The sequence below is a fragment of the Eubalaena glacialis genome, chromosome 12 (assembly GCF_028564815.1).
Source record: "Eubalaena glacialis isolate mEubGla1 chromosome 12, mEubGla1.1.hap2.+ XY, whole genome shotgun sequence".
NCBI lineage: Eukaryota > Metazoa > Chordata > Mammalia > Artiodactyla > Balaenidae > Eubalaena > Eubalaena glacialis.
Window position 1 is genome coordinate 54,509,188 of NC_083727.1, and position 25,024 is coordinate 54,534,211.

The 25,024-nt window shown below is 42.1% G+C and overlaps 1 protein-coding gene across 1 annotated transcript in view; it reads left to right on the forward strand.

Annotated features, from left to right (window-relative positions):
* PREP (prolyl endopeptidase) overlaps nt 1-25,024 on the forward strand; it is a 136,921-nt gene that overhangs the window by 15,817 nt on the left and 96,080 nt on the right. The window contains exons 3-6 of the mRNA XM_061206834.1: nt 10,091-10,224; nt 11,357-11,487; nt 13,994-14,203; nt 18,170-18,291. Coding sequence (XP_061062817.1) covers nt 10,091-10,224; nt 11,357-11,487; nt 13,994-14,203; nt 18,170-18,291 — 597 coding nt within the window. The remainder of the gene's footprint in view (nt 1-10,090; nt 10,225-11,356; nt 11,488-13,993; nt 14,204-18,169; nt 18,292-25,024) is intronic.

Sequence of the window (25,024 nt, forward strand, 5' to 3'; positions counted from 1 at the left end):
CGTTGGGTCTTCATTGCTGCTTGCGGGCTTTCTCTAGTTGTGTCGAGTGGGGGCTACTCTTTGTTGCGGTACGCGGGCTTCTCATTGCGGTGGCCTCTCCCGTTGCGGAGCGTGGGCTCTAGGCGTGCGGGCTTCAGTAGTTGTGGTTCTCTAGAGCGCAAGCTCAGTAGTTGTGGCGCACGGGCTTAGTTGCTCCGCGGCATGTGGGATCTTCCCGAACCAGGGGTAGAACCTGCGTCCCCTGCATTGGCAGGCGGACTCCTAACCACTGTGCCACCAGGGAAGCCCCTGAGCTTCAATTTTCTGATTTATAATCTGGAGACAACTACTGTGTATGGTTGTGGGGAAAATTAAGTGATAATGTTTTTGAACCGTGGAGCAGAGTGGTTGACACAAGTAAGTGCTTAGTAAATGCTTGCCATTGCATTTATTATTAAATAGTTTAAATAGCACAGGAACTATCTGCTTGATAATTTAAAAAGGCCTCATCTTTAGAGCTATTTGGGACAAATTCTTTTATTGCAATTATTTCTTGGGCTCTGTTTAGATCTGCTTTCTTTTTGGATCAATTTTAGTCATCTGTATTTCCTAGAAAATTGTCCATGTCATTGAGATTTTAAAATTACTAGCAGGGGATTATGTGAAATAGTTCTTATAATGACTTTGCTCTCCTTGTTTGTGTCTCTATTTGTTTTTTTTTTTTTTTTTTTTTGGCTGTGCTGGGTCTTTATTGATGTGTGTGGGCTTTCTCTAGTTGCGGCGAGTGGGGGCTACTCTTCGTTGTGGTGTGCGGGCTTCTCATTGTGGTGGCTTCTCTTGTTGCGGAGCACGGGCTCTAGGCGCGTGGGCTTCGGTAGTTGTGGCACGCAGGCTTGGTAGTTGTGGCTCACGGGCTCTAGAGCGCAGGCTCAGTAGTTGGGGCGCATGGACTTAGTTGCTCCGTGGCATGTGGGATCTTCCTGGACCAGGGATCAAATCCGTGTCCCCTGCATTGGCAGGCGGATTCTTAACCACTGCGCCAGCAGGGAAGTCCCTGTCTCTATTTCTTTATTATTTCAAATTTCCAGCATCTGTAACTTCTCTCCCCTTTTTGATTAGTTTAGCCAGCACTTTGGTTGAATGCATGGGAGTTTTTTGGTTGCTGTCTGTTTTTTTAGAAAGAAATGGTCCTAGGACTTATAAGTTGTACTCTTTAATTTTCTAGCTCATTAATTTCTTTTTATTTCGCTTTGTTACTTTAAAACTTTTTGGTTTGAACGTTTAGTTAAATTTCACTCTTTCTCATTGGTGGATCACCTTTTCCAGGCTTCCCTATCCAGCCCTTGGGCAAGCTTCCGGTGGATTCCTCCTCTTCTAGCCTGCCCATGCTTGGCCAGCTGAGTGGCTCCTGGAAGAGCTGTATCAGTCAGGACTCTTGACGAGCAGCACCTGAAAGCCAGCTCGCTCTAGCTCATATAGAAAAAAAGGAGCTGAGTGGCTCACGTAATTGAAGATCAGTACATGCCTTTAGGCACAGCCTGAGCCGGGACTGCACATGATATTTCTGGAAACCTGTCTCTCTTTGTCTCTTGGGTCATCTGCTTTTCTCTGATTGTTTTGTTTTCTAGCAGGCTCTCCCACATGGTAGGGAAAGATGGGCCTTGCCCCTTCAGGTTTTACACAGTCCTGACAACCCCAAATCTCATAAGATAACTTCGCCTTCCAGTGTTCACCTCAGTCCCTGAAAAAGGATTCTGGTTACTTAGCCTGGGTTCATAGCTACTTTATTGACTGTTACATGTAGAGAAGAATTGATGAAAGACTCTGCTTATGAAAATGAACAGGGTTTTACTTATGTGAAGAATGTAGAAAGGAGTTAGCATAGTTAGAACATAGACAGAGGTATCACGAACATTATCTATGACATTTAGTGTAAGCTGCCAGCACCTGGAAATGATAAAATCTGATCAAGAGAGAGGGTAAACCCCAAACTTCCTGAAGTTGTAACTCATTTTCCAGGCCCAGCCTTTTTATTTGGGTACAGAGCACCTCCCCTGGGCCAGATATACCTCGTCAATCACAGTGTGGGCGCTGTCCTTCAGCACATGGCACACTCAGGCACCAACACCGTCCCCCGAGCCTGTTCCAGGTACACTCCTGAATCCGTACTGTGAACTAGATCAGGTCAGCTGCCCCGATGTGTGTGGGAGTCATGAAACAAGCCCTTAGATCAGCCTCGAGCCTCATCTCGCATGGATGTCCTGCCCGGCTCTGGATCAATCCCTGCATCTCGGGGTGGGGTACCCTGATGGCTAGCCGAGGTCACACCTCAGCCACCCCACCCCCATTCTATCAGGGGGGGCTTCCTAAAGGTACCGAAAAGAAACAGATGTCAACTCGAAGTGTTTTTACCACATTCTAAGAACTTTAATTCTTTTTTTTTTTAACATCTTTATTGGAGTATAGTTGCTTTACAATGGTGTGTTAGTTTCTGCAGTATAACAAGGTGAATCAGCTCTACATATACATATATCCCCTTATCTCCTCCCTCTTGCATCTCCCTCCCACCCTCCCTATCCCACCCCTCTAGGTGGTCACAAAGCACCGAGCTGATCTCCCTGTGCTATGCAGCTGCTTCCCACTAGCTATCTATTTTACATTTGGTAGTGTATATATGTCCATGCCACTCTCTCACTTTGTCCCAGCTTACCCTTCCCCCTCCCCGTGTCCTCAGGTCCGTTCTCTACATCTGCATCTTTATTCCTGTCCTGCCCCTAGGTTCTTCAGAACCATTTTTTTTTAAGATTCCATATATATGTGTTAACATACAGTATTTGTTTTTCTCTTTCTGACTTACTTCACTCTGTTTGACAGACTCTAGGTCCATCCACCTCACTGCAAATAACTCAATTTCGTTTCCTTTTATGGCTGAGTAATATTCCATTGTATATATGTGCCACATCTTCTTTATCCATTCGTCTGTCGATGGACACTTAGGTTGCTTCCGTGTCCTGGCTATTGTAAATAGTGCTGCAATGAACATTGTGGTACATGACTCTTTTTGAATTATGGTTTTCTCAGGGTATATGCCCAGTAGTGGGATTGCTGGGTCGTATTTTTAGTTTTTTAAGGAACCTCCATACTGTTCCCCATAGTGGCTGTATCAATTTACATTCCCACCAACAGTGCAAGAGGGTTCCCTTTTCTCCACATCCTCTCCAGCATTTATTGTTTGTAGATTTTTTGATGATGGCCATTCTGACCGGTGTGAGGTGATACCTCATTGTAGTTTTGATTTGCATTAAGAACTTTAATTCTTAATGTTTTAGTTTTTCTTATTTTTCAAATATTCTTGTTATAGTTTGGATTCCCTCATTGATACAAGAATTATTCAAGAGAGGATTTGTATGTGTTTAACTTCTTCCTGGTTGGATTTTTGGTTAGGTTTGGATTTGATGTGCAGATCACCTCTGTCCTTGCCAGGCTTCTGGTCAGTAGTGTGTACACCGAAGAACGGAGCCAAAAAGGGTTAGTGTTCCAACTTTGAATGGGCTCCCTGGTAATGGCGAGATTTGAGAACAAGGCTTGAATCTAAGGTCGAAATGAGACTTTCTGTTTCCTTCCCCCTTGATTGACAGTAACTAGCCCAGTGAGGGAACAAGTTGATTTGCCTTCAGGGGGACAGGCGGAGAAGGTGGAAAGAGGCCTGGCAGGGCTTCTGGAAGGCCCCACCTGGTCTGTTACCCACATGCAGCGGGAAGCTCAGTGGGAGCCTTCCTGACCTGAGAGCAGATGGTCCCAGAGAGAAGAGAGGGACCCACTCTGGGCTTTTAATGTTAAAAGACAAGCCCCATGGGTTTTGGGCTCTCGCCCGTTGGATTTGACGTGGCTCGTCCTTGGGGTTTGTAGGGGTTTGTGGGACCAGGAAGAGAAAGGCCCCTCTCTGGGTTGAGGTAATGGCATTGTAGTTACAACCGTGACCCGAGCAAGCTTTTCTTTGTCGTCTGATGGACTGCTAATGTTTGAGAGTTCAGAGCGCACTGGAAAATAAGGGGCACTCTTCTCTCTTTTGGGTGTAGGTTCCTGAATCTGTCTTGTACGTTACCCCGTTCCTCCACAGTCTCCGTTTCTAAAGCTGTCTCCTGAAGCAGCTGCCTCTCATTCTCTGTTTGGCATGCCTCCGGTTTTCCACGTGACCGTCCAGCCCTCCTGGCCCTGGGTCCTCCTGCAGCCTCCGGGGTGAGCTTTGCCACCTCTTGCCTTCTCATTTATGGGCATATCCCTGCACTTGGAGAGTCATTTCCGAACTCTGCTACACTCCCAGCAGGGAGAGGGGGTCCAGGTGTGCTTCCTCCTCTGGCCTCCAGGATGCTCTCAGCCCTTCACACATGACTACGATCGGAGTTTTCTGCCAGGCCGTGCTGTGGCACCAACCAGTTGCTTTAACCAGCTCATTCATATGTGCGTGTCTTTGTGTGTGTGTGTGTGTGTGTGTGTATCTATATATTTAAATAAATAATATATTTACGCACACCTGCATATAATTTGCAACAGAAACTCCTCCAAGTTTGTCGGTTGCAGATAGCACCATCCCTGGTTTCACCTGGGTGTGGTACCCATGCTGGAGTAGGTCTCCCACCTGGAAGTCCCTCCTGGGCATTGGACTGCCTGCCTGCCCCACTCCCCAAGGCCTACGCCACCCTATCCCAGAAGTAGTTTCCCCTTCATTTGTTCTCCTGTAGCTCTTATCTTTATCCATGTGATTCATCTGTTTAATCCTATGTTGCCCGTCGTGATGTTCTGAATACATATCTATTTAATGAGGAGCTGTATGCCTCCTTTTTATTCCTATATGTAAAAATTGTGCTTGTAAAAGGACTTGAGATATTTTGTGGATTAAAGCGTAGCACATATGAGGACAACTTGAAAAAAATGCTTTCTGAAGACAGTGAAGGTAAAGCATCTCCAGCTCCCAAACTGAGCCACCCTTTGCCAGGTAGCTTTGTTTTGTTATTGTTGTTGTTGTTGTTGTTGATGGTAGATCATGGTAAGAACGTTCAACATGAGATCTGCCCTCTGAACAGCGTTTAACGCGTTAATGTGTACGGTATAACATCGTTAACTACAGGCACAGTGTTACACAGCAGAGCTCTCAGATTTAATCGTCTTGCGTAACTGAAACTTTGCTTTGAAGGTTTCTAATAGTCAAGGCAAAATGAAATGTGAATTGGATTTCTTAGCTTTGAGCAGCTGTTCTTAGAAAAATATTTTCAGACTCATCCATAGCTCTAAACTGGTGATCCTCTTTAAAGGCTCAGCTGCTGGTGTCATTTCATGGGCTTTCAGGTTTCAGTGATTTTAATAATATCCTGGAGTGTGACTTTCGATGCTGAGACTCCTGAGGGACAAGGAGAATTTCATTCTCCTCACCCTGCTTCTTTACCATTCTGCAGTTCCTCCAGTTTTTCTTTTCTTTATCCTTATACCTCTTCTCCCTTTCCCCCAAATTTGTTCTAATTCTCAGACCCAGAAGCCAGACTATTAAATCCATAAATGACCAAGAAAGCATTACTGGCACTCTTTGGAACCCTGCATTTCACAAAGCCCCTTTACAGAAAATTTGTCCCCGCCTTCATGAAAAGGACTTGCCCAAATTATAAATATGTACATTATGACAGAACTTAGACTTTTAAGAACTTGAACATTGTTTGCATCTAGATACTGGACTTGGAAGGGTGCAGTCTTTAAATATTGCTCTAGTTAAAGTAATTGACTAACACTTGTGGGTGAGAGGTAGCAAGATTGTATATAATGAGCCTAGTTATTTAGTAGCATTCTTATGGCTGGCTTAATGGTTTTCTGAACATTTTAAATGAGAAAAGCCAGTGTGCCTGCTTTAGTGTGAGATGGGTTCTGTTGCAGCAGTTGTAGCTGTACCTGAGATGCAAAGCAAGATAGAGAAACCATGGGAGGGTGCAGTTCCACCTTTCCAGGGAAAATGAACTGAGGCTCTATGACTCATGGACCCGCCGTGGTCCTCCAAGAGCCAGGGTATAAGGCCTAGATGCAGCCTCGTACAAACACAAATCAGAAGGATTAGGGAAACGAAGTCTGCAGGGCTCCCTCCTCAGAGGACCCCCAGTGGAAGGGGAAGGGGCCAGCCAAGACCCTCAGTCTGCTGGGGTCTCGGGGTGGGAGCCCTAAGTAGCTAGAATGTTCTGGTGAGGCCCTTCTGGGGAATAGCCATCAAATCTAGATGTGAGCATGCGCTGTGCCCATCTTCTCTGTCCCACTCCCGTTACAATGGTCGTTCCTGCTCCTTTAGAGACCAGCCATTCCACTTGGCCTTGTCTCTCACTGGACCACTGCCCCGGCTTCCTAACCGGCTTCCCTGTTTCTGCTTTTGCTCCCCTGTAGTCTGTTTTCCACCCAGAGCAAGAGTAGTCCTTTGAAAAGGTGAACCAGACTATGTAACTGTCTCCTCGCCCAGTCATAGCTTGTTTGCATTTGGAATGAAGGTTGAAACTTCACATCTGCCCACCAGGGCCCACGTGATCTAGCTCCTGCCTGGGTCTCAGTCTCTCTCACTCATCCCCAGCCTCCCTGACCTCCCTACTCTTCTTCTCACCTGCCAAGCTCCTCCGCCCAGGGCCCGGCACCTGCAGTTGCCTTGGCCTGGAACGCTCTTCCCATCTTTATAGAGCTGCTCCCTCTTGCCTATCAGATCTCAATTCAGAGCCTCAGAAGAGCCTCCCTGGCCATCCTGCTAGAAGTAAGGACACTCCCATCCCAGTGTTGCCCAGGACTGGTGGTGAATGATGGTTTTGAAATTTCCATGGGGGCTTTATATTTTTGTGAAAGGTAACAAAGGTGTCACAGCAGCGTCACATTGCTGTGGCGCCCCCTCCCAGACCCTGCGCTCACCGTGGGCTGGCAGTAGCGGTTCAGGGGCAGCGCGCGTCGTGGATGCTACTTTGAGTAGCAGCTTCGCCCCACGGCTACCCTGCGTGTGTCCTTAGGACTAACTGTTCTCTGCAACCCTCTGGCTTGTGTTTTGTCTCCCCCGGTAGAATGTTCACTCCACGATGGCAGGGATCTTGTCTTGGATTTCTCACCCCTCCACCCACCATGCCAGGATCGGCACTGACGCACACTAGGGTCATATTAAATCCTTGTCGACACTCCAGCACCCTGATGGGCCTGCCCTGCTGAGCCCAGCCCAAGCGGGAGGAGATCAGAGGAAGCCCAGGCTGCCTGCCTTCTCCCCAGTGGGTCTGCTTTGTCTCCACATCCAGTATCAGGCAAGGAGCTGGCCTCGGTCACCGTTACAGTGACTGGAAGAACATGATTCCGCTTCAGCTGTATCGCTCACTGGCTGTGTGGCGCTGGCCGAGTGCCTTCAGTACCACCTGCCTCCCTTTCCACGTCTGTAAAGGAGGCCTGGCATTTGCTTCGCCCATGAAATCAGCTGATGCTGTTGCACACGCTTAGCAGTCTCCAGAACGCTGCCCCCGCGTGGCTTCGCAGCCGTGCATTGATTTTGTAACTAAAAAACAAGAGTTAATCTCCTTGTTGACACTTTTTAGTGAGATAGAGTGGGGTCAGCAAACTTTTCCTGTGAAGGGCCACACAGGAAATATTGTAGATGTGAGCCACCTAGGTCACTGCTGGGTTTGCAGCCTGCCCCTCCCCCCACCCCCCACCTGCCCAACAGTTAAAAATATAAAAACTATTCTAAGCTCGAGTGCCATAGGAAAGCAGCCCAGGGCGAGGTTTGCCAATCCCTCGTGATAAGCAGTTGGAGTTGTATTTCCGTGGGACTCGGTCAATTTTATTTTCTGTTTGAATGAAATAAGAAATGTGACCCATAACAGTTTTATTTCTCTTGAATTGATCCTCTTGCAAAGCTGTTACTCATCATTGTACTCATACCTCACTCTCTTTCTCACTTGTTTTCAAGTGCATTGTAAACTTCGAGTTTTAGAACATTTTTCTCTCAGCACAGAGTCGTGGTTCTCCAGGGTGGGGTCAGTGGTTTGTGCAGGAGAGCCCGTTTAGAGACCGTTTGGAGCTGGGGTCGGCGCTTAGATCTGGATGAACTCTGATAACAAAGCATTTTTGTCTGCCATTCCAAATATAGTAAGTTGTTAATTTCCTGAAGTTTTCTCCTATCAAAAGGGTTTACCTTTGTATAGACATCTGATTAAACCTTCGATTGAATTTAGAGCTGATACATTTATTCTTGTTTCATTTCTAATAGCCAGATGTGAATTATTATGAAGCCAAGTTTTTATAGTGTTATTATAGTATTATAAACTTTCTAACTGCTTAGTTATAAATAGGTTATGCTTGCATACAACTGATCTGTTGTAGAAACTGCTCCTTCCCCTGCTTTTGCTGCCAGGGTCTCCTGATGGCCTGCAGGCCATCTCTTGCTCATCTTATAAACCATTATTGTTGACATACTTATTCAATTCACTTTCCAATTTTGTTTTAAATATTCTTTAGTTTCAACATTTAGCAAAGTTCTCTGGAGTTGACAAGGGTAGTAGATCTTAGAAAGATTGTCAAAAACAAATTTGATATGGGACTTCCCTGGCAGTGCAGTGGTTAGGCATCTGCCTGCCAATGCAGGGACACGGGTTCGAGCCCTGGTCCGGGAAGATCCCACATGCCGCGGGGCAAGTGAGCCCGTGCACCACAACTACTGAGCCTGCGCTCTAGAGCCCGCGAGCCACGACCACTGAGCCCGCGTGCCACAACTACTGAAGCCTGCGCCTAGAGCCTGTGCTCCACAACAAGAGAAGCCACCACGATGAGAAGCCCGCGCACCGCAACGAAGAGTAGCCCCCGCTCGCCGCAACTAGAGAAAGCCCAAGCGCAGCAACGAAGACCCAATGCGGCCAAAAAAAAAAGTTGATAAAATAGTACCTAGGTATCTCTAACTTGGTTTCTTTAACTCTGATGTTTGGGGCTCGCCAGCTGCTGAGAGGCCTGGAGCCCTGCACAGGGTGAGTGTAGTTTCTTGACAGTGCGTGATCTGAGTAGCTGACACTGTGCTTGGTTAGAGCGTAGATTCGGGAGCCACTCTGCCACTTCGCAGCTGCGTGACGTTCGGCACCTTTCTGACCACTCTAAGACTCAGTCTCCCCATCCAGAAAGCTGGGCTAAAACAGAACCTTCTCTATAGGATTATGAGTCCTAAATGAGTTAATACCTGCTTGGTGCATACTTAGTGCCATGGAAGTATTAGTTATTGTTGTTGATTGAGGGAAAATATGCTTTCACTGATACATTTTTTAAATCTTATTTTTCCCGGTTTTATTGAGATATAATTGATGTACAGCTCTGTATAAGTTTAAGGTGTAGAGCATAATGATTTGACTTACGTGTATCATGAAATAATTACCAGGACAAGTTTAGTTGACATCCGTCATCTCCTACAGATATCAAAAGAAAGAAAAAAAATATTTTTTTCCTTGTGATTAGAACTCTTAGGATTTATTCTCTTTTAACAACTTTCATATATATCATGTAGCAGTATTAATTGTAGTCATCATGTTGTGCATTACATCTCTAGTACTTATTTATCTTATAACTGGAACTTTGTGTCTTTTGACCACCTTCATCCAGTTCTACTCCCTTTATCCCCTGCCTCTGGTAACCACAGATCTGATTTTTCTATGAGTTTGGGGCTTTTGTTTGTTTTATATTTTAAGAATCCACATATGAGTGAGATCACACAGTATTCGTCTTTCTCCGTTCAACTTAACATAATGTCCTCAAGGTCCATCCATATTGTCCCAAATGGCAGCATTTCCTACTTTTTTATGACTGAATAATATTTGATTGCCTATATATATTCCACACCTTTTCTTTACTCATTCATCCATCAGTGGACACTTAGGTTGTTTCCATGTCGTGACTATTGTAAATAATGCTGCTATGAGCATGGGGGTGCAGATATCTCTTCGACATAGTGTTTTTGTTTCCTTAGGATATATTCCCAGGAGTAAAATTGCTGAATCTTTCTGATACATATTAATGGATATCACTCCCCATGGAAAATTTAATATCTGACTTGCTTTGTTCATTTAAATTTTCTCTCCAGGCTTTTGTGGAGGCCCAGAACAAGATTACTGTGCCATTTCTTGAGCAGTGTCCTATCAGAGGTTTATACAAAGAGAGAATGACTGAATTGTATGACTATCCCAAGTATAGTTGCCACTTCAAGAAAGGGAAAAGGTATGTGAAGTTGCTTTCATTTAATTTTCTTTTTACTTTTCTGATCTAATACGTTCTTAAATTTTACAGTACAAATTCTGAATAACTTATCAGTTTATAAACTTAATTCATTATAAAATCAATTCATTTCTATGCTGGAATATGAGAATAATATTTTTTGGTCTATTGACCACATTCTTAAAAGAAGGACTAAGAAATTTAGCAGAGATGTGTCCTAGGACGAAATCTAGATTGTAGGAAATGATTGTTGTCTTGTGGCTAGTAATTGGTGAGATAGCGGGATTCATAGACAGCAACGGAGATTTGTTTGCCTCTGAAATTAATTCTCTTTAGCTTATGCTACTTGAAAAGACTTTATTATATGCATATCTTCCATCCAGGAATGGAAGTGGGCCAGGATGCAACACGCATTAATTCACCTCTCTTGTTCCTTGCCCTCTGACACCCACTTAAAACATAGTCTCTTGTTTGCTTTTTAACTCTCTTTGGAACCACTACCACAAATTTACTTTAGAGTTTGTTAGACTTCACTTACATAGGGATCAGCAAAGTATGATCTGCATGCCAAGCCCTATCTACCCCCTGTTTTGTAAATAAAGTTTAAATGGCACACAGCCATGCCCATTGTTTGTGTGTTATTCACGGCTGCTTTTGTACAACAACTGCAGAATTGAGTAGTAGCATCAGAGTCTGTATGGTGCACAAAGCTTAATTAATTTGCAGTCTTGCCCGTTACAGAAAAGGTTTGCCCACCCCCTACCCTAGCACCCTGGCTAGGGATGGGAGCCAGCACTTCATTTTAGCAAATCTGCTGTCTTCTCCATTGAAAAGAAAAAGTTACTGCTTTATTTGAATATCCGTTTTCATTTTAGGAAATAAAGCAGGCTTTATTTAGCTAATGTGTAGAATTACAATATATTATTTGAATTCCTAAAGCAATTCAGGGAACAAACTCTACTAGCTACAGGGAGATGGTGGGATTTTCCTCTCTAGTCCCCATGTCCCTGGCACGGCCTGTTTGCAGTTGTATCTTTGTATGTTGTTTTCCTTTTTCTATTTGTTTGTATGTATTTGGTTTTACTCCACAAATAGAAAACTCCATAGCTGAATAAAGACCATCTCTGTCCCCCAGGTATTTCTATTTTTACAATACAGGTTTGCAGAACCAACGAGTATTATATGTACAGGATTCCTTAGAGGGTGAAGCCAGAGTGTTCCTTGACCCCAACATACTCTCCGATGACGGCACGGTGGCGCTCCGAGGTGAGGGCTACACAGCCAGGCCCACGGGAGTCCCGGGGCCCTCGATCGCAACTCTGAAAGACCAGACAGAGTGTGGACCGTATTGTAGAACAGACGCACACGCAGTGTCAGGAAAGCTGATTTATGCACGGTAAATTCAGAACACATGGGTAGTCACATCTCCTTCTGATGGCATGAAGCAGGACTAGAGAATAATTCACACTGGACCTAAATTAGCTTCTAGGGCTTCTGGGATCTTGAAGTATCATCATCACTTTCTGTAGCTTCTCTGAGACCTGTCTATGTTTGGAAAAAAATTAATTCTCTTCTGTAAGAAATTTAAGTTGTACAAAGAATGTTTTAACTATAAATATAAAACAGGAAAGAATATTTATGAAATCTGCTTCCTTGAGGGGAAAAAGTGATGTTTTCAAATTTAGTTAATTGTTAGCATGTTAGAATAAAAAGTATAAAACATAGTCTTGTAGAAATTAGACAACTTTGGTACCTTGTCCCCTGAGGATGCAAGTTTAAAAGCTGAATAAATAAGTTTTGCTGTATGCAAAAATATGTATGCACTTGCCGTATGTCTCCTAAATAACTTCCCTCGCGATAACCTCCTCTACGGGCCATGAGATTACCCCAGGTTTGTGCCATAAGCACCACTTCTAGGGTAAGGAAGTTGTCTACACTCTGGTTCTGTGGTTTAAAAGTTGTACACTCTGAGAATCATCTCTGGCTAGTATTCTAGATGTTTTTAGTTAAGTTGGCTCAAAATTTCCTCTGTAGCATCTTGTGTTTTGTAGAAGAAGCACAAGTGTAGGTTCAGCCCTACAGAATTGAGCAGTTGGAATGCTGAAGTCCTGTTACGGATTAGGTGGGAATTAAAGAGGCCTGTTCCAGCAGATCTGTGTGAGAAGACCCTTTTATAAAGGCATTCAGTCATTTAGTGCTTCCCTCCTCCTCTCCCCCAATAGGCTGTGTATGTAGACGATGATCTTTAATCTCGTTAGTATTGAGAGTAATCAGTATTGGAAATAAGATGCCAGCCAGCTTATTGTGAGTATTCTTCCATGAATTTGGTCTTGGAAATGAAGACCAGTTGTGAGTGAATTTAATACACTGATTCTGTGCAGTTATATACCCTAAATAGAAGTTTATTTCGTTTTAACCAAGGTCTATCTTGCAACTCATCCAGAGGACTTCATTATAACAGGGTCTCACCTCTCACTCTGGTAATTCATTCCAGTAACATTTTTATGTAATGCTTGTCATGTATGGACCCTGATGGATGACAAGGTAAATTACACATGGGACTTGGTCTCAGTCTTTGAGTTTTCTGAAAATGATATTATAGGGAAGTCACAGTATAGGTAGACATTCAGATTCTTTTGATAGTATATGATTTTTTAAACATATATTTCAAGTCAAAGTGTTTTATTTACATTTTTCCTGAAAATTTTTAAATTATATATAATTTATGTAGAGTAAAAAGTGTATATTTACTCCTCATCACATTCTTGACTCTTTTCTGCGTTTATATACATTTGAGCCTGGATACTTTATAGGAATTATAAGTGATTAATAAGGTTTTATGAAATTTTAACCTTATTTTTCACTAGTAGAAGTTCCATGTAAAATAGTAGGAAACCCGTGAAAATAGTTGGGTTTCTTAGGATAATTTTTAACCCCCAGTGAAGTTTAACAGACATCATAAGAGGAAATCTCTGGTGTCAGTATCTGGTACCAAACACTACACATTCCTTATAATCATAAAGCTAATAGAAACATATAAATATATGTCAAGAAACGTTCCACAGTGGTTAGAACATTCTGTCTGTGATGGCCCCAAAGAATGGGGGACAGTGCGTTAGTCCATCAGTGGTGTTGCTTTCCTTATTTTTTCACGGTCAGTTTTGGAATGTGCACTGCATGAGTCTTTATTGAAAACCCTCAGGCTTCATTTACCTGGGCTTTTAGTTGTTGGATGGTGTGGACATTAATCCTGGAGTGCCAGCAATGCTCAGAAAACGAGGTTGTAAAGAGGGATTTCAAGTAGTTTGGAGTCCATTCCAAAAATTATGTAATGGCTCCAGTTTAGTTCTGTTACATTCAGTCATTACTCTAAAAGCAGTTTCCTTACTCCTTTTCCCCCTCCTTCCAAGTATAAATAAAATATGCTGAAAGTCCCAGATGAGCTCTGCTTTTAAATGAACTGCTTATTGAATTATAGAAAAGTTTTAAATGGAAGCATCTTAGTGGTCATATAATCTATTACTTCATTTTACAGATGAAGAAACTAAGGCCTGGAAAGGTTAAGAAACTTGTCCAAGGTCATAAGGCAAATTCCTGGGAGACCTGGGTGAGCCCCCAGAATTCCTCACAACCGATTGCCTGCTCCTCCTGTTGCCACATTCTGCTTCCATGTGTGACAGAGAGCTTTGTCAGACAGCACAGAGGGCAGTGGGCAAGGCTGGGAGTTGTGTCCTCATGTTCACCATTTGACAATTTCTCATGTGTCCCTTAGGCTATGCATTCAGTGAAGATGGTGAATATTTTGCCTATGGTCTGAGTGCCAGTGGCTCAGATTGGGTGACGATCAAGTTCATGAAAGTCGATGGTGCCAAAGAGCTTCCAGACGTGCTCGAAAGAGTCAAGTTCAGCTGTATGGCCTGGACCCACGATGGGAAGGGAATGTTCTACAACGCATACCCACAACAGGATGGGAAAAGTGATGGTAGGTTGAGACTTCAGATGAAGCACCTTTTTCATGAAATGAAGCGTGACTTCACATGACTTAAAGAAAGAAGCTAAACCCTACGTAGAGGTTGCTTGGTCTAGAATCATGTTTCCTCGAAGGACGTTGTATCTGTTAGCATAGTTGTGTAACAGGTCCTGCCAAAACTTTGTGGTTCGGAATAACGACCATTTATTTTCGCTGTGAGTCTGCAGGTTGGCCAGGCAGTTCTGGGCTTAGCTGAATTCTGTCATGTATCTGTGATGGCCTGCTGGTCAGCTGACTGATCTTTGCTTGACTTTTTCACATGTCTGGGGCGTCGATTCTGCTCTGTGTGGTCTCTCATTCTCTAGCAGGCCAGTCCAGGCTTGTTCACATGGCAGCTCAGCAGGATTCCAAGGGGGAGAGCTGAAAGGCACGACCTCTTTGATGCCTGGGCTTGCTACTGGAACATCACTTCACCGCATCCTTTTGGCCAAAGCAAGTCACAGGACCAACTGCTATTCAAGGGGTTGGGAGAGAGATACAGGGAACTGTGAAAAATTGGGGCCATTTTTATTGCCGTCCGTTCTTCACAGACGCATTCTTTCTCCCAAGGAGATCATGGAGAAGATGGATTTTTTTTTTTTTAAACAAAACCAACTTATTTAATGATGTTGAGTGATGATAAAATTTTGCAGGAGTCACATCTCTTTCTCTGCTCAGAAGTTACAGGTCACCTGTTGGTCACACTTGTCTTGACACTTTTGTCCTTGTTAACTTCCAGGACACACCTTTGTTCTCCGCCTCAATTGCACAAAGATCCTATTGTGTGCAAGTGGTCCCTCTTTCTTCTCCCCTTCACCTCTCACCTTCCCAGGCAGGAAGGGCCCTGTAGCTTGTACCTTGCTGGTACAAGCTGTCGACATCATCTTCTTTATGCTACTCCATATTTCCATGTGGTGTACAGCATTTTCATGTTGTCTTGGTTGATCTTTACAGGTGGGTTACCATCCCTTTGCTAGAGATTTGGAGCTGGGGTGCAGAGTCTCAGTTACTTGTTGCAGGGCCTAGAGCTGGCAGGAAGCATGGCTAGTCCAGTGCTTTCTCCTGCACATGCTGTCCCCTTATCATGAATTGCTGTATCTTTGTCATCTTTAGATAGGCTTTCTTTTCTCTTTTCCCCCCAGTTGAATTGGGAATAAGGCTATAATGCTTTTCATCTCTTTCAGCTGCATTTATCAATAGCTTTTGCTGCCTTTGATTAGATTACTGTAGTACCTTTTTCTTACTTCACCAATGAACTACAAGAGGAACTAAGAGTAGGCTTTTTATTCAAGGATGTTGGCTAAAGAAAGACCTCTGTGCTCTGTACACTGAATTAGCTGCCTGTATTAAGAGTGCTGCTGAGTTAGAAGATGTTGGCTGTTTCCAAGTTCTAGGAGACCAAAAAAGTATATAACTGGCCGTTTCTTGTTAGAGAACAGTGTTATTAAGTTAACTTGTGAAAAACATGGAAATTATTATTTAGCCTTAATTTCCATTGGCAGAAATAGTAATAATTAGTAATTGTGGTTGATTTAAGAAAGCCAGCATCTTCTCCCAGCTGTAATTTTGCTGTCCTTTTGTTCGGAAGACCTCAACAGCCTTTCAGGTTGTGTGGTGGAAGGACTTATGAATGAGGCTAAGCAATGCTGGCTATGTGCTTGTTACCAGTGTTCCTGGAAAACCCATGGAAAATCACCAAGTAAAGCTTTTTTTTTTTAATGTTATGGTATTATCTTCCTTTTTTTCTTCATTGAAGAAAATCAGCCTCCAAAATCAGCAAATATATGTGATTATTTCCAGGGTGATACCCAACTGATACTTAACTCTCTCTTTTTTTTTTAATAGATTTAATCTTTTAGAGCAGTTTCAGGTTCACAGCAAAACTGAGCATAAGGTACCAAGATTTCCCATACACCCTCTGCCCCTCACACATGCATAGTCTCTCCCATTATCAGCATCCCCACCAGAGGGTACGGTAGATGAGCCTGCACGGACACATCGTAATCACCCCAAATCCACAGTTTACATTAGAGTTCACTCGTGGTGTTGTACATTCCGTGGGTTTGGGCAAACATATAATGATATATATCTACCATTGTAGTATCATAGAGTGTTTTCACTGCCTTAATAATCCTGTGTTCCACCTATACATCCTTCCCTCCCCTGCCAGCCCCTGGCAACCACTGATCTTTTTTACTATCTCTATAGCTTTGCCTTTTCCAGAATGTCATGTAGTTGGAATCATACAGTATATAGCCTTTCAGATTGGCTTCTTTCACTTAGTAATGTGCATTTAAGTTTTTTCCATGTGTTTTTATGGCTTGATAAAAACACTAAAAAACATTATTTTAGCATTAAATAATATCCCATTGTCTAGATGTACTATAGTTTGTTTATCCATTCACCTCTGAAGGACATCTTGGTGACTTCCAAGTTTTGGCAATTATGAATAAAGCTGCTGTTAACATCCGTGTACAGGTTTTTGTGTGGATGTCAGTTTTCAACTCATTTGGGTAAATACCAAGGAGCACAGTTCCTGTATCATAACAGTATGTTTAGTTTTGTAAGAAACTGCCAAACTGTCTTCCAAAGTGGCTGTACCATTTGCATTCCCACCAGCAATGAATGAGAGTTCCTGTTGTTCCACATCTTGGCCAGCATTTGGTGTTTTGAGTGTTCTGGGTTTTGGTCATTCTAATAGGTGTGTAGTGGTATCTCATTGTTTTAATTTGCAGTTCCTTGATGACATATGCTGAGGAGCATCTTTTCACATGCTTATTTTCCATTCGTATTTCTTCTTTGGTGAGGTTAAGATCTGTTAAGGTCTCTGGCCCATTTTTTTAATTGGGTTCTTCATTTTCTTATTGTTGAGTTTTAAAAGTTCTTTGTATATTTTGGATAACAGTCCTTTATCAAATATTTGCTTGTCTTTTCATTCTCTTGACAGTGTCTTTTCGTGGAACAGAAGGTTTTAATTTTAATGAAGTTTGGCTTATCAGTTATTTCTTTCATGGATTATGCTTTCGGTGTTGTATCTAAAAAGTCATCACCAAATCCAAGGTCATCTAGATTTTCTCCTGTGTTATCTTCTAGGAGTTTTATAATTGCATTTACATTTTTAGGTCTGTGATCCATTTTGGGTTAATTTTTGTGAAGTGTATAAGGTCTGTGTCTTGATTCATTTTTTGCATGGGGTTGCCCAGTTGTTCCAGAACCATTTGTTGAAAAGACTGTCTTTTCTACATCGTATTGCCTTTGTTCCTTTATCAAAGATCAGTTGACTGTATTTATGTGGGTCTGTTTCTGGGCTCTCTACTCTGTTCCCTTGATCTATTTGTCTATTTTGCTAATACCACACTGTCTCGATTATTTATAATAAATCTTGAAGTCAGGTAGTGTCAGTTCTCCACCTTCGTTTTCTTCCTTCAGTATTGTGTTGGCTCTTCTGGGTTTTTTGCCTCTCCACATAAACTTTAGGATCAGTTTGTCCATATCCACAAAATAACTTGCTGGGATTTTGATTGGGATTGCATTGCATCTGTAGATTAAGTTGAAAAGAACTGTCATCCTGACAATATTGAGTATTTCTGTCCATAATATATTGAGTATATCTTTCCATTTATTTAGTTATTCTTTGATTTCTTTCGTCAGTTTTGTAGTTCTCCTATAGACCTTATACATATTTTATTAGATTTATACCTAAGTATTTCATTTTGGGGGCTGCTAATGTAAATGGTACTGTGTTTTTAATTTCAAATTCCACTTGTTCATTGTTAGTATATAGGAAAGTGATTAACTTTTGTATATTAACCTTGTATCCTACAGTCCTGCAACCAGATACTTTGCTTTTTAAATATTTCTAGCATTGTACAGTATGGGAGGAACAGATTTTCTTAAAATTGTCAGCTGCATTTCAGTGTACGTTTTTAATTCCTTTAGGCACAGAAACATCCACCAATCTCCACCAAAAGCTCTGCTACCATATCTTGGGGACTGATCAGTCAGAAGATATTTTGTGTGCTGAGTTTCCTGATGAGCCTAAGTGGATGGGTGGAGCTGAGGTATTGTTCTACCATGAGATTTTACCCACAGACACCATCTCTCTTGGATTGTGTATTTACATATTCTTATGTGGTGATCTTTACAGATGGTGGAAGTCCTTTGAGTGAATATTCTTTTGTTAAAAATATTAGTACTCAAATGGACTCTTAATAATGAAGGTGATAAATCTTTTAACTGTAATCTCAACATAAAAATCTTAATACTAAAAGTAATACATGCTTATGGTAAAATTGGAAAAGTACAAAATAACATAAAGTAAAACATGAACATTTCAAAACTTGGAATCCTAATTCTCAGAGGTGAGGAGAGTTTCCTTCCAAAACTTTTCTTTGTATACACAGGTGAGAATGTGGGGGGAGAGAGAGTGTGTGTGTTTTTCTTTTTTACACACGTGTGCTCTTCATGCCTCTTGTTCTCTTGTTTTTACATTAAAATATGTATCCTTTGGATATTTATGCATCTCATAGGTGGTTCATACATTCCTTAGGGGTCTTGATAATAACCAACCTCTGTTGCAGTGATACGTCTTTGTAGTTGCTGTCCCAGATCTTATTCTGTATTTTGCGAATCACCTGTGAAAAAACTTAGAGGTCCTTAGAGTAAGAACTGGACTCTTGTTAGCTTATTTCTGGGTACTAAGAAATATATATATATATATTTTTTTTTTTTAAGAAAGAAAAGCATTCTGAATGTTTTCATATAGGTGGGCTATCCTCCCATTTTTAGTGGGAATGAGGAATCCACTAGAAACTTTTTAACCCATTGAGCCTCTTACCCCTTCTCGGGGTTACAATTAGAACTTTGGTAAGAAAGCAGTATTTTAGATTTGAACTTCTGTGCATGGGTCTGATTCATTGGGGGATAGAATATGAATCCACGGTTTTTTAGTCCACGTGCGTTAATATACCTTATTCCAAATTGTCCTTTTATTTATTTTGATTCTCTAGAACCGTAGTTGGCAGCCTACTGCCCTCAGCCGAAATCTGGCCAGCTGCCTGCTTTTGTAGATTGGGTTTTGCTGGAGCACAGTCACGCCCATTTGTTTACTTGTCTGTGGCTGCTTTCAAGCTGCCACAGCAGACTTGACTAGTTGCCACAGAAGGAGGCCCTGAAAGCTGAAAATATTTACTTTCTGGCCCTTAATAGAAAAGGTTTGCCAGACTTTAATGCAGTATGTTAAAAGTTAACTTATAAGACTTGCATATTATTGCCTGAAACTGTGCCCTTTTTTCATACTTCTTCCCCACCCTACAAGCGTTTTTCTTGTGTAGTTACTGTTGTCATTTTCCCCACATTTGTTTTTAATGGCTTTTCTGACTTTATTTGTAGATTGTTTCTACTAGGTTTTCTTCTTAGTCCAACTTCTCATACCTAAGGCTTCTGCATTCTGCAGATAGTAGGTATTTATTTATAAAATAATACACATTTTTACCTTCATCTGAGTGAAGCAATTAGGGGAGGTAAATATGCTACCAAAAAAATTTTGTAATGTTAGGTCATGTGTTTCTTTTCACCTTTCTGGGGGGAGAGATGTTGATGGGGAAACATTACAGCAGACCTATTTTAATCAAGGTAAAATTATATGGTTGATAAAATGAAATACAACTGAAAATAAGTGCCAGAATAACTGATCTATTTTAGCATATTAGTCTAAAAGAAAACAAGCTTCACAGTGGAATACACATGTAACTAGTTGCTCAGATGTCTTTATTAGCATTTGGTTGAAACAGCTAGTTTTTTTTTTTCTTTTTACTTCTTAAAATCATGGTAAAATATAGCTAACATAAAACTTCTCAGTTTAATCGTCAACATAAAGTTTATGAGTTTAATCATTTATAGAGTTCAGTGGCATTAAGTACATTCGCATTATTGTGCAAGCATCACCCCTGTCTGTCTCCAGAACTTTTTTCATCTTGAGAAACTGAAGCTCTGAACCCATGAAGTGATAGCTCTGCATCCCCTCTTCCACCCAGTCCCTGGTAACCACATTCTACTTTCTGTCTCTATGTATTTGACTGTTCTAGGTACCTCATGTAAATGTCATTATATAGTATTTGTCCTTTTGTGACTGTTTCACTTAGCATAACATCTTCAAGGTTTATTTCCATGTTGTACCATGTGTCAGAATTCCCTTCCGTTTAAAAATTGAATAATATTACATTGTGTGCATATACATTTTGTTTATCCAGTCATCTGTCAATGGACACTTGGGGTGTTTCCACAGCATTATTGTGAATAATGCTGCTATGAGCTGCCAGTTTTTTAAAATACAGTGGAAACATAGCTTGTATGCATTTAAAATATATGTATATTCAATTCTGCTACTAGGCAACTGAAAAGAAAAGCAAATTTAAATAGTTTGGGTGATCCTTTTACCATTCACTCCGTAGATATTCACTCTACGTAACTTGTCTAATATAATCTTTACCATAACCGTGGGAGGGCGGTGATCATTCCATTGCATGGACAAAGTGAAATACCTGCGAGGGTGATTAACTTGCAGGTCCATGGCTGGAACTGCCTGCTGGGTATGCTACACCCACAGCCTGTATCTTCTTAACCTCCAGCACTCTGCCTCCCTTGTCAAAAGGTAAGAAGTTGTGCAAAAACAGCAGGAATGACCATTTAAAGAATGGCAGTAAATGAAGAGATGCATCTGTATTGCACAGAAGCAATAAATGAAGTTGTTAAAAAAAAAAAAACAAACAAAGCTAATGGGATGTGTACAGTGAGTCCTAAGGAACTTTATACTAGATCAGGGCCCTGATGAGAAAATGATGCAGAGGAAGTCTGTAAGCAAACCAGTAGGCTTAGTAGACACAAACTGGGTATAGATTTCATTAAGCTGTATTCCAGCTGCTTGTGGGTTCCTGTTAGACGTCACCCTTCCAGTGGCCAGGGTTAGTTGGGCAGGTTCTGTTGAGAGGACCTTCTTGCTAGGTGGAAGAGCAACTTTGTCACTTAAACATGGGTGCTATAGTTCTGAGCCTTCAGAAGCCTCAGGTATGCCCTGAAATTGATTCAGTTCCAGGTCAGAAAAATCTAGGTCGTGCAAAAAGTCGTGATGTACGAGTTTCTTGTACCTGTCAAGGAAGTGTGATAAAGCCCATGGGGGTCCAAGAAGCTGGTGTGCTGTCAGCTGGCTGGACCAGAAGCGCCCACGCCTGGTGTACGAATGAGTGCTCAGGGCATTCACTGGAAGTGAAGCAGACGGTTTCCTAACAGGCTTTATTTAGTGACCCACGCCGTAGAGAAAAGCAGTAGTCCTGATCATAACCGCACACCAAATGCATGCGCTGCGGTTGTTGCTTTTAGGATCGTCATTTTGAATCTGGTATTTCGTGAATACACTCACTTAACAGTGTCTCTGAAGGGAAGGCCAGCACTATCATGATGGGGGTGTACTGGAGCAGGAATCAGGAGATGTTAATTCTAGTCCTGTCTGTGTGGCCTTGGGCAAGTCACGTCATCTCTCCAAGTCTGTTCACCTAAGTTTCCTTCAGAGCCTTTTTCAGTCTGTGGATGGAGGATGGATCACAGCATCTCATAGACCCTGGAGGGTTGGGCTTTGTGGGTGTGGCTGAGTGAGTGGATGTCTCTGAATTTCTTGGGTGCGCTGCCCTCCACCTCCCTTTTGGCTGCTGCAGTCCAGGTTCACTGAGGACTTCCCTTTATATCCTAGATGCTATCTCCTCGTGACTCATCTCCTTCCTTCACAGATACCTCCTCTGCCTTCCTACATGGACAGGTCCTTCTTGCCTTGAGCCGCCCGTCAAGTGACTATCACGAAGCAGCTTTAGTTTTCCCACTGTGGCCTAGGACAGCATCTCTCCCCTGGACAGCATCTTCCAGCCGGCAGAACCCATAGCCTTCTGGACACTTTAGAGTATTTGAACTGTTACTAAAGGTCCATTGCAGCTCAAAACAAAATATCAACTCTCCGATTTACTTGCTTCTTCCCTCTCCCCAGCTCAGGTTTCGTGAGCACGTGGGGGACTAGCAGGTGGGGTAGGTAATATTTGTTCCCTAGACTTGGACATGAGTAGTCATAGTGGCTTTGTTCATGATAGCCCCAAACTGGACACACCCCAAGTATCCATTAACAAGTGCATGAGTGAATAAACTGTGGTACATCCCTATGATGGAATACTGGTCAGCAGTAAAAAGGAATGAACTATTTTTTTTAAATTTTATTTTATTGAAGTATAGTTGATTTACAATGTTGTGTTAGTTTCTGGTGTACAGCAAAAATGATTCAGTTATACATATATATATAATAGTTTGCATATGCTAATCCCAAACTCCCAATCCATCCCTCCCCTCCCCTCCCTTCCCCTTGGCAGCCACAAGTCTGTTCTCTAGGTCTATGATCTGTTTCTGTTTTGTAGAAAATTTCATTTGTGTCATGTTTTAGATTCCACATATAAGTGATATCATATGGTATTTGTCTTTCTTTTTTTGACTTCACTTAGTATGATAATCACTAGGTCCATCCATGTAGCTGCAGATGGCATTATTTCATTCTTTGTTATGGTTGAGTAATATTCCATTGTATATATACACCACATCTTTTTTTTTTTTTTTCACAGAAGTGTGCTGCATGATCTTCTTTTTTTTTTTTTCACACACACACACTGTATTTTATTTTTACAAGAGATAAGTAGACTGACACCAAGCATTGTAACTGGATGACCACAACAAAAGCAACAATGATTGCAATTACCAAACACGAAACACACTCATGCTATGTCATAATATTGACATTCAGTCCATTAATCCTCCACTGTAACAGCTCCTTTACTTTGCAGTGAAAATTGATTTGTATATTCTTTGCCTCTGAGTCCTTGTGGGATTTTTTTTTTTTTAATTCAAACAGAAAGTCACAAAAATTATAATCATCCTCATCAGTTCACTCAGTCCCATGTAATTATTTTTTTTTTATCTTGATCTTTTGTTAGCACTTTTATGAGTTCATCAGTTTTTCATTAGAGTTCTGAAAATGCTTATTCATTCAGTTCAGCAGTACAGTCAGTTACCACAAACCTGTACTTGTCAGAGTCTTCCATGAATTCCTTGAAGATGAAACCCTTTTATAGGAACATATTTGCAAAAGCATCAGAGTACACCCAGAACTGTCTGTAAATGACAAAAGACTTAAAAATGACCACGGTTAAAGATTTGATGAAAGTTCATAATAATGCAATTGACAAGGAAATTTAGTTATTTCTGCACCACATCTTCTTTATCCATTCATCTCTCAGACATTTAGGTTGCTTCCATGTCTTGGCTATTGTAAATAGTGCTGCTATGAACGTTGGGGTGCATGTATCTTTTCAAATTATAGTTTTGTCTGACTATATGGCCAGGAGTGTGATTGCTGGATCATAAGGCAATTCTGTTTTTAGTTTTTTTGAGGAACTTCCATACTGTTTTCCATAGTGGCTGCACCACTATGGGAATAAACTAGTGATACACTCAACAAGAGGGATTAATCTCAGAGTAATTATGCTCCGTGAAAGAAGCTAGAAAAGAAAGAGTACACAGTATTTGATTCCATTTATATAACACTCTAGAAAATGCAAAGTAGTCTATAATGGCACAAAGCAGATCAGTGGTTGCTTGGGAATTGGGGGATGGGAACAGGAAGGAGGGAATATAAAGGGGCAGGAGGCAACTGGCGGATGGTCAGACTGAAAGGTTGGAATTTAAGTTTTATGGGGGGGGAGGGGGCAGGGGAGTGGCCATTCTGAGCAGTGACAAGATTGCCTGCAACCTCCCCTCAGCCATTCATCGTGTTTTAGTTTCTACAGTGGCCGTGCAGGGGGAGGAGTTGGAGAAGGGGAACAGGATTTTTGCTCACCCGGAGCTGTTTGTCCATGTCTCCTGGCAGCTTGTGGTCATGAGGGGTGTCCAAGTACCAGCTCTTTGTGATCCTTTTGTAGTGAGATCCCCTCGATTCTGGGAACCTCTGTACTTTGTCTTTCCCTCGTGTGGACAGTAAACTCTCTGGCTGACCTTTTGCATTGTCCTCCCTTCCCCTCAAAGCTTTTGCTGCCAGCAGGATTCCCTTGAGGTTCATGCCTCTCTGGCACCCCCTTTTCCATCCTTTTTCAGCAGGCTCCTTTCCAGATGACTGGAGTCCAGCTACCTTCCTGGTGCCTCTTGTTCCAGGGGAAGCCACGTCCATGGGTCGCTCCATCCTGGACGTGCAGGCAGTGTTCACCACTGCCCTCCTCACCTGCCAGCCCAGGGCCTCCTGCCCTTGGTCCCTCCTGCACCTCCAGCTGCTGTGCCCCTGGGGGTAACATGAAACACATACCTGGCATTGGGCTTGGAGGGACAGTGATGTCAGTTATTATGTAAGATAGACTGTGCGCTTTCAGGTGGAGGGCAGGATTGTGGGAGGATAGAAATAATCATGTTTTAGAAGGTTCTTTTGGACAAAAAAAGTCTATTTTAAAGTGACTTGTAGAGCATTTGGAGGAAAAAAACCCCACAAAGCATGCATTTTGAGGCACTTTTCCCAGCAGAGGGTGCTCTAGAGTGTAGATTCTGAAAATATTTCAAGTCCCTTTAGAAAGGATTAAGAAGAAAATGCCCAGCCTCTTTGTGATTATCTAGCTGAATCCTACATTGAGAACCTAATTTTATTGTACAAAGGTAATCTTGATCTTAATATTTATCACATATCCCCATAAACCATCTTTCTATGTTCACTGTGATCCCTAGTAA